General features: G+C 58.0%; 1 protein-coding gene across 1 annotated transcript in view; it reads right to left on the reverse strand.

Moving 5' to 3' along the window:
- Positions 1 to 6901: 6901 nt before the first annotated feature.
- Positions 6902 to 13360, reverse strand: part of LOC119968024 (macrophage-capping protein-like) — a 30780-nt gene continuing 24321 nt past the window's right edge. Inside the window, exons 5-6 of the mRNA XM_038801127.1 lie at positions 8902 to 8990; positions 6902 to 7256 (exon numbers count right to left, since the gene is read on the reverse strand). Coding sequence (XP_038657055.1) covers positions 7191 to 7256; positions 8902 to 8990 — 155 coding nt within the window. The 3' untranslated portion in view covers positions 6902 to 7190. The remainder of the gene's footprint in view (positions 7257 to 8901; positions 8991 to 13360) is intronic.

Here is a 13360-nt window from a genome sequence, read left to right on the forward strand (position 1 = left end):
TCCGCCTGAAACTTGGATCACCTGGCCCGGGCTTATTTCCCAGCACCAGGTCTAATATGGCCCCTTCCCTATTTGGGCTATTTACATATTGTTTCAGGAAACCCTCCTGGACGCTCCTTACAAATTCTGCTCCATCCATGCCTCGAGCAGTAAGTGTCTCGAGCACGGGACGGAGGGGCGTGAACCACTCCGGCGTCGGCCCGCCCCAAAGGTGTGGAATCCTCCGCACCTTCATGGGCTAGGCCGGCGGCGGAGTGGTTTGCCCCCCCCCCCCCCGGCTGGCATGGAAGGCCTTTGGCGCCACGCCAGCCAGGGCCGAAGGGACTCCGCCGGCCGGCGAGAGTCCGCGCGTGCACGGGAGCGTCAACGGCTTCTGACGCCATCCCCGCGCATGCGCAGGGCGGGAGTCGCCTAAGCGTCGGCCATCACGGAGGGCCACACGGCCGACGCGTAGGAAAAGAGTGCCCCCACGGCACAGGCCCGCCCGTCGATCGGTGGGCCCCGATCGCGGGCTAGGCCACCGTGGGGGCACCCCCCGGGGCCAGATCGCACCCCCCCCCCCCCAGCCCCCCCCCCCCCCCCCCCAGGACCCCGGAGCCCGCCCGCGCTGCCAGGTCCCGCCGGTAAAGGACCTAGTCTGATCCACGCCGGCGGGACCGGCAAAGAACGGGCGGGACATCGGCCCATCGCGGGCCGGAGACTCCGGGCAGCCCCGGGGCCCATTGAGTCGCGCCGGACCCCGCCATTCTCCAAGGCAGGCGGCGCGATTCACTCCTCGCTGACTTTTGGGGGGGGGTCGGAGAATTCGGAGGACAGCGGGGTCGGGAATCACGCCGACCCCCGGCGATTCTCCGACCCAGCGGGGGGGGGGGGGTGGAGAGAATTCGGAGGACAGCGGGGTCGGGAATTACGGCGACCCCCGGCGATTCTCCGACCCAGCGGGGGGGGGGGTGGAGAGAATTCGGAGGACAGCGGGGTCGGGAATCACGCCGACCCCCAGCGATTCTCCGACCCAGCGGGGGGGGGGGGGAGAATTCGGAGGACAGCGGGGTCGGGAATCACGGCGACCCCCGGCGATTCTCCGACCCAGCGGGGGGGGGGGGGGGGGGGGGGGGGGGGGGGGGGGGGGAGAGATTTCGGAGGACAGCGGGGTCGGGAATCACGGCGACCCCCGGCGATTCTCCGACCCAGCGGGGGGGGGGGGGTGGAGAGAATTCGGAGGACAGCGGGGTCGGGAATCACGGCGACCCCCAGCGATTCTCCGACCAGCCGGGGGGGGGGGGGGGGGTCCGCCCCATATCTGCTCCTCTATCTCCCACAGGCTGTTGGGAGGGCTGTAGTAATCCCCCAACATTGTGACTGCACCCTTCCTATTCCTGAGCTCTATTCCAGATTGCCTCGCTGCCTGAACCCCTCCAAGGTGTCCTCCCTCCGCACAGCTGTGATATTCCCCTTAACCAATAATGCAACTCCCCCACCCCCCCCCCAATCTGGAAGAGACCATCCACTCGGCACGTCTGGCTGAAGGTTGTTGCGAGTGCCTCGGCCTTGCCTTTTGGACACATGGCTCCTCCATCATTGAGGTTGGGGCTCCTCCAGTGAGTTGTTTAATTGTCCATTGCCACTCGTGACTGGATGCGACAGGACTTCAGAACTTCAATCCGATGCGTTGGTCGTGGATTCACTTCGCTCTGTCACTTGCTGCTTATGCTGTTTGGCAGACAAGTAGTCCTGTGCCACACAACACGATGGAGGGTATCCTCAATGTGAAGACGGGAGTTTATCTCCACAAGGACTGTGCGGTGGTCACTTCTACCGTTACTGTCATGGACAGAATCATCTGCAGCAGGCAGATTGGTGAGGATGGGGTCAAGTATGTTTTACCTTCTTGTTGGTTCCCTCACCACCTGCTGCGGTCCCAGTCCAGCAGCTGTTGTCCTTTAGGCCCCGGCCAGCTCGGCCTGTGGTGGTGTTACCCAGACACTCTTGGCGATGGACATTGAAATCCCCCCAACCCAGAGTATATTCTGTGCCCTTGCCCCCCACAGTGCTTCCTCCAAGTGTTGTTCAACATGGAGGAGACTGATTCATCAGCTGACGATGGCCGGTACGTGGTAATCAGCCGGAGGTTTCCTTGCCCATGTTTGACCTGAAGCCACGAGACTTCATGGGGTCCGGAGCCGATGCTGAGGACTCCCAGGGCAACTCTCGGCCGACTGTATCCCACTGTGCCCCGACCCCTGCTGGGTCTGTCCTGCCATGTGGCATCACAACTATTTCAACTGAATGTCACACCCACATACCATCACAACTATTGTACACCGATGCCGCCTTGGTTTTGCGTTTCCTCCACGAGAGGGAACCCTCTCTTGATCAAATATTTTCAGCATTTTTAAGGAACTCTATTCGGCCACGCCCTCAGTCTGAGCTTTGAGGAGCTGGCACGCCCTCAGGTGCCCAATCATTGCCAGCGTTCACATCTTGGCCTCTGCGATATTATTCACTGTCATTCCTTGACAAAAGGGCGGGACTGCCTCTGCGGCCTTTTGAGAAACTGGGAAACGTTCCGTCCGACTGGTCCCTCTACTTCCCCCCCCCCCCCCACTCCCCACCCCCAACCCCCTCCCCAGGCACAGTGAGCTTCCCCGCTTTTCCAAGTTCCCCCTTCGTGACGTTCCGACTGAAACTCCTTCCACCGCCTTTGCAGGCAGCTCGCTCCGGACCGCTCCAACTGTCTCCCGAAACGGACACGATTCCGGAGGGTGCCGCTGACTGTTCGGCCGACTGTCTCCAGACTGCGCCCCCCCTGATTCCCAAGCCTCGCGGGAGGATGCAGCGGCAATATCAGCGGACCAGCAATCCGAGGGAATTTACCAGTAAGCCGGGAGGGGGGGGGGGGGGGACAGGTTCAAATCCCCCACCGCGCCCAGCAACGGAACTTATTCTTTTTAAAGTATTTTTATTCCGCAAATTTTCAACATTTTACACTTGACAACGAACCGAGAAACCCCCTCACCCACGAACATCCCCCCCCTCCCTCAGCGGTTAACGGCAACCAACTCCGCAAAACACGTGATGACCTAACCCCGAGAATCGTAGGACCCCTCATTCGCCCCCCCCCCCCCCCCCCCACCCCCTCAGCCAGAGCTTCACCTCCTCCAGCGTCAGAAACACCAGCAGGTCCCCCCCAGTTAACTGGGGCAGCGCGGTCGCACAGTGGTTAGCACTGTTGCTTCACGGCGCCAGAGATCCAGGTTCGATTCCCGGTTCCGGTCGCTGTCTGCGCGGAGTCTGCACGTTCTCCCCCGTGTCTGCGTGGGTTTCCTCCGGGTGCTCCGGTTTCCTCCCACAGTCCAAAGACGTGCAGGGGTTGTTGGATTGGCCGTGATAAATTGTCCCCTAGTGTCCCAAAAATAAAGGTAAAGGGGGGGGGGGTTACAGGGATACGGTGGAAGTGTGGGGTTAGGTAGAGTGCTCTTTCAAAGGGACAGCGCAGACTCGAAGGGCTGAATGGCCTCCTTCAGCACTGAAAATTCTGTGATTCAGCCTGGCTCGCACCCAGACTCCTGGATAATTTTCCTGGGGCCAGCGGGAGCATTGTCAGTGCCCGCAGCCCTATCGTCCTGGAAGAGCCGGCCTCTATCCTCACCAGCAGTGCCCCCAACTCCCTATTCCAGCACTGAATCTCCTCTGCTTATTGCCGCCCAATCATAATACATCAAATTTCAGCGGCCTCCTGTCCCAGCAACAGAACATAAACACAACTATTAAAATAACCAGGAAACTTGTCCTTTACTTCCGGAAGGCCATCACTGCAGACACCTGTTTGTCTGCCTGTGTGTGTGTGTGTGTGTGTGTGGGAACGAGTACTCCCAGAGGATAATTGCGTATTAACTGGATCACTTGCTCTGAAAAAGAAGTCAAGCTTCCAAATAAATCAAATATCCTGAGATATCTGCAGGACGCCTGTCCAAAGTCTTTATTCAACAGCAGCACAGGTAAATAATTGGCCGTTTTGGTAACAATTAAATTTACACAGGAACAGGAGGAGGGCCCATTCAGCCCCTTCTCCAGCCTGTTACACAGGAACAGGAGCAGGCCCCATTCAGCCCCTTCTCCAGCCTATTACACAGAAACAGGAGGCCCCATTCAGCCCCTTCTCCAGCCTATTACACAGAAACAGGAGGCCCCATTCAGCCCCTTCTCCAGCCTGTTACACAGGAACAGGAGGCCCCATTCAGCCCCTTCTCCAGCCTGTTACACAGAAACAGGAGGCCCCATTCAGCCCCTTCTCCGGCCTGTTACACAGGAACAGGAGGCCCCATTCAGCCCCTTCTCCAGCCTGTTACACAGGAACAGGAGGAGGCCCCATTCAGCCCCTTCTCCAGCCTGTTACACAGGAACAGGAGGGGGCCCCATTCAGCCCCTTCTCCAGCCTGTTACACAGGAACAGGAGGAATCCCCATTCAGCCCCTTCTCCAGCCTGTTACACAGGAACAGGAGGCCCCATTCAGCCCCTTCTCCAGCCTGTTACACAGAAACAGAAGGCGCCATTCAGCCCCTTCTCCAGCCTGTTACACAGGAACAGGAGGAGGCCCCATTCAGCCCATTCTCCAGCCTGTCACACAGGAACAGGAGGAGGCCCCATTCAGCCCCTTCTCCAGCCTGTTACACAGGAACAGGAGGAGGCCCCATTCAGCCCCTTCTCCAGCCTGTTACACAGGAACAGGAGGCCCCATTCAGCCCCTTCTCCAGCCTGTTACACAGGAACAGGAGGAGGCCCCATTCAGCCCATTCTCCAGCCTGTCACACAGGAACAGGAGGAGGCCCCATTCAGCCCCTTCTCCAGCCTGTTACACAGGAACAGGAGGAGGCCCCATTCAGCCCCTTCTCCAGCCTGTTACACAGGAACAGGAGGCCCCATTCAGCCCCTTCTCCAGCCTGTTACACAGGAACAGGAGGAGGCCCCATTCAGCCCCTTCTCCAGCCTGTTACACAGGAACAGGAGGCCCCATTCAGCCCCTTCTCCAGCCTGTTACACAGGAACAGGAGGCCCCATTCAGCCCCTTCTCCAGCCTGTTACACAGAAACAGAAGGCAGAGGGTCAGTACTGAGGGAGTGCTGCACTGTCAGAGGGTCAGTACTGAGGGAGTGCCGCACTGTCAGAGGGTCAGTACTGAGGGAGTGCTGCACTGTCAGAGGGTCAGTACTGAGGGAGTGCTGCACTGTCAGAGGGTCAGTACTGAGGGAGTGCTGCACTGTCAGAGGGTCAGTACTGAGGGAGTGCTGCACTGTCAGAGGGTCAGTACTGAGGGAGTGCTGCACTGTCAGAGGGTCAGTACTGAGGGAGTGCTGCACTGTCAGAGGGTCAGTACTGAGGGAGTGCTGCACTGTCAGAGGGTCAATACTGAGGGAGTGCCGCACTGTCAGAGAGTCAGTACTGAGGGAGTGCTGCACTGTCAGAGGGTCAGTACTGAGGGAGTGCTGCACCGTCAGAGGGTCAGTACTGAAGGAGTGCTGCACTGTCAGAGGGTCAGTACTAAGGGAGCGCTGCACTGTCATAGGGTCAGTACTGAGGTAATGTTGCACTGTCAGAGGGTCAGTATTGAGGGAGTGCTGCACTGTCAGAGGGTCAGCACTGAGGGAGGGCTGCACTGTCAGAGGGTCAGTACTGAGGGAGTGCTGCACTGTCAGAGGGTCAGTACAGAGGGAGTGCCGCACTGTCAGAGGGTCAGTACTGAGGGAGTGCTGCACTGTCAGAGGGTCAGTACTGAGGTAATGCTGCACTGTCAGAGGGTCAGTACTGAGGGAGGGCTGCACTGTCAGAGGGTCAGTACTGAGGGAGCGCTGCACTGTCAGAGGGTCAGTACTAAGGGAGGGCTGCACTGTCAGAGGGTCAGTACTGAGGGAGAGCTGCACTGTCAGAGCGTCAGTACTGAGGGAGTGCTGCACTGTCAGAGAGTCAGTGCTGAGGGAGTGCTGCACTGTCAGAGGGTCAGTACTGAGGGAGAGCTGCACTGTCAGAGGGTCAGTACTGAGGCAGTGCTGCACTGTTAGAGGGTCAGTACTGAGGGAGTGCTGCACTGTCAGAGGGTCAGTACTGAGGGAGTGCTGCACTGTCAGAGGGTCAGTACTGAGGGAGTGCTGCACTGTCAGAGGGTCAGTACTGAGGGAGTGCTGCACTGTCAGAGGGTCAGTACTGAGGGAGTGCTGCACTGTCAGAGGGTCAGTACTGAGGGAGTGCCGCACTGTCAGAGGGTCAGTACTGAGGGAGTGCTGCACTGTCAGAGGGTCAGTACTGAGGGAGTACCGCACTGTCAGAGGGTCAGTACTGAGGGAGTGCAGCACTGTCAGACGGTCAGTACTGAGGGAGTGCCGCACTGTCAGAGGGTCAGTACTGAGGGAGTGCTGCACTGTCAGAGGGTCAGTACTGAGGGAGTGCTGCACTGTCAGAGGGTCAGTACTGAGGGAGTGCTGCACTGTCAGAGAGTCAGTACTGAGGGAATGCTGCACTGTCAGAGGGTCAGTACTGAGGGAGCGCTGCACTGTCAGAGGGTCTCTACCTGCTGTCTGTGGTGAATCTAATGAAAAACGAGCTGGGAATCTGAAGTGATGATTTAATCGGAGCGTTGAACGTGACGCAGGGCTTTGATGGAGTCAGGAGGGAGAAACTGTACCCAGGAACAAGAGAGACGGGAAACAAATTGACAAAGATGGGGGACAATCAGCCCGGCCTGCGAACGAGGATTTTGTGTTAATGCAGCGAATCCCACTGTGCTGCCTGAACAATCTGTGAAAGGGCAGCCCCCTGCTCCTCCTCGCTCAGGAACCTCTCCTCAATCCATACCGAGATCTCCGCAACACACTGATTCACATGTACAATATTAAAACAAGTCAGAAGAAAATTTGTGAGGCCCTTGGGCCGTTTATTCAGAGAGAGAGAGAGATGGCTGGGGAAGGAAGAGCAGAGAGGTCGGGAGACAATGGGTGACCTCCGAACCTACCCCTCGATAAGCCTCCATTTGAAGGTGGGCAGCAGCGTGGAGAAGGGACAGCTGTTTGATCTCTTCTGGGGCAGGGGCAGGTGCGGAGTGTGAGGGAGTGCGGGAGGGATTGATGGGACATCCCGGTCACGCAGCGTCCCCTTCCCCGTCCGCGCAGAGTCCGATCCCGGTCGCCAATCACCGCCCTCAGTTCCAGTCTTTGAAGAACTGCTTGAAAAAGGCCGTCTCCAGACCTTCCGGGATGATCTCCACCTGAAACGCAGGAAAGGGCGCACCATTAAACCTCCCCGACCCTCAGGAATTCCACCTTCTTACACACGCACAGGAGGAGGCCCCATTCAGCCCCTTCTCCAGCCTGTTACACAGGAACAGGAGGCCCCATTCAGCCCCTTCTCCAGCCTGTTACACAGGAACAGGAGGAGGCCATTCAGCCCCGTCTCCAGCCTGTTACACAGAAACAGGAGGAGGCCCCATTCAGCCCCTTCTCCAGCCTGTTACACAGGAACAGGAGGGGGTCCCATTCAGCCCCTTCTCCAGCCTGTTACACAGGAACAGGAGGAGGCCCATTCAGCTCCTTCTCCAGCCTGTTACACAGGAACAGGAGGAGGCCCCATTCAGCCCCTTCTCCAGCCTGTTACACAGGAACAGGAGGAGGCCCCATTCAGCCCCTTCTCCAGCCTGAGGGAGCGCTGTCGTGTTGGGTTCCTTTGGTCGGTTCAGACTAAGAGCAGGGCCGCTGCCCAATCTGATTGGATGGGAGCTCCCTGATCCCTGCAGCGCCACAAGCCTCTGTGGGCAGCACTGGAACTGCAAGCGGCTCCATCAGGAGGCAAAGTCTTGGGGTTCCAAGACCAGGTAGTTTTTGGGGTTCTGAGGGTCGGGAGGGGATGTTAGTACCAAGGAGGGGGGGAGAGTGGACAGAATGGTGGGGGGGGGGGGGGGGGGGGGGGGTATGGGCTATGCAGGTGTAGAGGGCAGTTTGGTTGGTGGGGGTGGGGGGGGGGGGGGGGGGGATGGAGGGACTACAATCTGTAGGGGGTGTGAGGACGTGATGGAGTGTCCGAAGGTCGGAGGTGCCCCACCTGACCCCAGCCCACCAGCAATCCCTCCAGCCCTGGTCTCAACCCGATCATCGTCAGGCTTCCCAATCAGTGGCGATGAAGCCCTCCCAACAGCCTGGACATTGGAACTGGCTGAGAAACGGGGCACAAATGGTCAATACTCGGCCACCTAAGAGCCTCAACTGAAACTCGGGCTGGACAGGCTTGGTTCTCGGCCTTGCCCGTGGCAGCGTAAAAGGGAGGAGTTGTCGTGGGTGGAGTAGAGGGCCGAGATTCAGGCAGGAAGGACATCTGAGGAGGGGGGAGGGGGGAGGGGCGGCGCCCCACTCGGTTCACAGTAACTGCCGCAGAAATGGGACCTTTTTTTAGAATTGGAGGCTGGCTGATTGGGCTGAATTGAATACTCTGAGCCTACACTCTGCGGTTCACCAACTCGAGGTCCGCCTCGCTGAATTGTGTGAAATAGTGGAGGGGGCTCGGCAGCCAGGATGTTGAGGGACGTCCCCTCCCTCACCACCCTTGACCAGAGAGTTCAGAATGAGGGGAAAGGGGGACAAACAGTCTGAGGGAAAGAGGTCGGCCATTTTGAACTGAAGTGTACTGACGTTTCTTCACTTGGAGAGTGGTGAATCTTTGGGGACCCCCGACCCCAGAGGTATGTTTGGACACTGGGTTTATTTACGACGTAGCGGGAGTAATATTTGGAGAGGGAGGGGGAGCACAGGATGTGGCGGAGGGCCGAGAGACTGTGTTGATGCTCAGTGCTGAATGGCGGAGCAGGCTGGATGGGCTGAATGGCCCTTTCCTGGCCCCTGTCTCTAATTGCTGATGGATACCTGAGTGTTGGAGGGGTAGTTCCTCTGGCTGATTACATCTTCCGCCACCTTCAGAGCAGCTTGTTTCTCCTCACTGTTCGCCCTTCGCCCTGCATGAAGAGACAGATAGCAACGTTACACACCGGGGTCAGTACGTTACACACCGGGGTCAGTACGTTACACACCGGGGTCAGTGCGTTACACACCGGGGTCAGTACGTTACACACCGGGATCAGTACGTTACACACCGGGGTCAGTACGTTACACACCGGGGTCAGTGCGTTACACACCGGGGTCAGTACGTTACACACCGGGGTCAGTGCGTTACACACCGGGGTCAGTACGTTACACACCGGGATCAGTACGTTACACACCGGGGTCAGTACGTTACACACCGGGGTCAGTACGTTACACACCGGGGTCAGTACGTTACACACCGAGGTCAGTACGTTACACACCGGGGTCAGTACGTTACACACCGGGGTCAGTACGTTACACACCGGGGTCAGTACGTTACACACCGGGGTCAGTACGTTACACACCGGGGTCAGTACGTTACACACCGGGGTCAGTGCGTTACACACCGGGGTCAGTGCGTTACACACCGGGGTCAGTACGTTACACATCGGGGTCAGAATGTTACACACCGGGGTCAGTACGTTACACACCGGGGTCAGTACGTTACACACCGGGGTCAGTACGTTACACACCGGGGTCAGTACGTTACACACCGGGGTCAGTACGTTACACACCGGGGTCAGTACGTTACACACCGGGGTCAGTACGTTACACACCGGGGTCAGTACGTTACACATCGGGGTCAGTGCGTTACACACCGGGGTCAGTACGTTACACACCGGGGTCAGTGCGTTACACACCGGGGTCAGTACGTTACACATCGGGGTCAGACTGTTACACACCGGGGTCAGTACGTTACACACCGGGGTCAGTACGTTACACACCGAGGTCAGTGCGTTACACACCGGGGTCAGTACATTACACACCGGGGTCAGTACGTTACACACCGGGATCAGTACGTTACACACCGGGGTCAGTACGGTACTCACCGGGGTCAGTGCGTTACACACCGGGATCAGTGCGTTACACTCTGGGGTCAGTACGTTACACACTGGGATCAGTGCGTTACACACCGGGGTCAGTACGTTACACACCGGGGTCAGTACGGTACACACCGGGGTCAGTGCGTTACACACCGGGATCAGTGCGTTACACACCGGGGTCAGTACGTTACACACCGGGGTCAGTACGTTACACACCGGGGTCAGTACGGTACACACCGGGGTCAGTGCATTACACTCAGGGGTCAGTACGTTACACACCGGGGTCAGTACGTTACACACCGGGGGCAGTACGTTACACACCGGGGTCAGTGCGTTACACACCGGGATCAGTACGTTACACACCGGGGTCAGTACGTTACACACCGGGGTCAGTACGTTACACATCGGGGTCAGTGCGTTACACACCGGGGTCAGTGCGTTACACGCCGGGGTCAGTACGTTACACATCGGGGTCAGTGCGTTACACACCGGGGTCAGTACGTTACACACCGGGGTCAGTACGTTACACACCGGGGTCAGTACGTTACACACCGGGATCAGTAAGTTACACACCGGGGTTAGTACGTTACACACCGGGGTCAGTACGTTACACACCGGGGTCAGTACGTTACACACCGGGGTCAGTACGTTACACACCGGGGTCAGTACGTTACACACCGGGGTCAGTACGTTACACACGGGGATCAGTACGTTACACACCGGGGTCAGCACGTTACACACCGGGGTCAGCGCGTTACACACCGGGGTCAGTGCGTTACACACCGGGGTCAGTACGTTACACACCGGGGTCAGTACGTTACACACCGGGGTCAGTATGTTACACACCGGGGTCAGTACGTTACACACCGGGGTCAGTACGTTACACACCGGGATCAGTACGTTACACACCGGGGTCAGTACGTTACACACCGGGGTCAGTACGTTACACACCGGGGTCAGTACGTTACACACCGGGGTCAGTACGTTACACATCGGGGTCAGTACGTTACACACCGGGGTCAGTACGTTACACACCGGGATCAGTACGTTACACACCGGGGTCAGTGCGTTACACACCGGGGTCAGTACGTTACACACCGGGATCAGTACGTTACACACCGGGGTCAGTACGTTACACACCGGGGTCAGTACGTTACACACCGGGATCAGTACGTTACACACCGGGGTCAGTACGTTACACACTGGGATCAGTACGTTACACACCGGGGTCAGTACGTTACACACCAAGGTCAGTGCGTTACACACCGGGGTCAGTACGTTACACACCGGGGTCAGTACGTTACACACCGGGGTCAGTACGTTTCACACCGGGGTCAGTACGTTACACACCGGGATCAGTACGTTACACACCGGGATCAGTACGTTACACACCGGGGTCAGTAAGTTACACACCGGGGTCAGTACGTTACACATCGGGGTCAGTACGTTACACACCGGGGTCAGTACGTTACCTACCGGGGTCAGTACGTTACACACCGGGATCAGTACGTTACACACCGGGATCAGTAAGTTACACACCGGGGTCAGTACGTTACACATCGGGGTCAGTACGTTACACACCGGGGTCAGTACGTTACACACCGGGATCAGTACGTTACACACCGGGGTCAGTACGTTACACACCGGGGTCAGTACGTTACACACCGGGGTCAGTACGTTACACACCGGGGTCAGTGCGTTACACACCGGGGTCAGTACGTTACACACCGGGGTCAGTGCGTTACACACCGGGGTCAGTACGTTACACACCGGGGTCAGAATGTTACACACCGGGGTCAGTGCGTTACACACCGGGGTCAGTACGTTACACACCGGGGTCAGTGCGTTACACACCGGGGTCAGTACGTTACACATCGGGGTCAGAATGTTACACACCGGGGTCAGTACGTTACACACCGGGGTCAGTACGTTACACACCGGGGTCAGTGCGTTACACACCGGGGTCAGTACATTACACACCGGGGTCAGTACGTTACACACCGGGATCAGTACGTTACACACCGGGGTCAGTACGGTACACACCGGGGTCAGTGCGTTACACACCGGGATCAGTGCGTTACACTCTGGGGTCAGTACGTTACACACCGGGGTCAGTACGTTACACACCGGGGTCAGTACGGTACACACCGGGGTCAGTGCGTTACACTCAGGGGTCAGTACGTTACACACCGGGGTCAGTACGTTACACACCGGGGTCAGTACGTTACACACCGGGGTCAGTGCGTTACACACCGGGGTCAGTACGTTACACACCGGGGTCAGTACGTTACACACCGGGGTCAGTACGTTACACATCGGGGTCAGTGCGTTACACACCGGGGTCAGTACGTTACACACCGGGGTCAGTACGTTACACACCGGGGTCAGTACGTTACACACCGGGGTCAGTACGGTACACACCGGGGTCAGTGCGTTACACTCAGGGGTCAGTACGTTACACACCGGGGTCAGTACGTTACACACCGGGGTCAGTACGTTACACACCGGGGTCAGTGCGTTACACACCGGGGTCAGTACGTTACACACCGGGGTCAGTACGTTACACACCGGGGTCAGTACGTTACACATCGGGGTCAGTGCGTTACACACCGGGGTCAGTGCGTTACACACCGGGGTCAGTACGTTACACATCGGGGTCAGTGCGTTACACACCGGGGTCAGTACGTTACACACCGGGGTCAGTACGTTACACACCGGGGTCAGTACGTTACACACCGGGATCAGTAAGTTACACACCGGGGTTAGTACGTTACACACCGGGGTCAGTACGTTACACACCGGGGTCAGTACGTTACACACCGGGGTCAGTACGTTACACACCGGGGTCAGTACGTTACACACCGGGGTCAGTACGTTACACACGGGGATCAGTACGTTACACACCGGGGTCAGCACGTTACACACCGGGGTCAGCGCGTTACACACCGGGGTCAGTGCGTTACACACCGGGGTCAGTACGTTACACACCGGGGTCAGTACGTTACACACCGGGGTCAGTACGTTACACACAGGGGTCAGTACGTTACACACCGGGGTCAGTACGTTACACACCGGGATCAGTACGTTACACACCGGGGTCAGTACGTTACACACCGGGGTCAGTACGTTACACACCGGGGTCAGTACGTTACACACCGGGGTCAGTACGTTACACACCGGGGTCAGTACGTTACACATCGGGGTCAGTACGTTACACACCGGGGTCAGTACGTTACACACCGGGATCAGTACGTTACACACCGGGGTCAGTGCGTTACACACCGGGGTCAGTACGTTACACACCGGGATCAGTACGTTACACACCGGGGTCAGTACGTTACACACCGGGGTCAGTACGTTACACACCGGGATCAGTACGTTACACACCGGGGTCAGTACGTTACACACTGGGATCAGTA

The sequence above is a fragment of the Scyliorhinus canicula genome, chromosome 6 (genome assembly GCF_902713615.1).
Source record: "Scyliorhinus canicula chromosome 6, sScyCan1.1, whole genome shotgun sequence".
NCBI classification, from domain to species: Eukaryota; Metazoa; Chordata; class Chondrichthyes; order Carcharhiniformes; family Scyliorhinidae; genus Scyliorhinus; species Scyliorhinus canicula.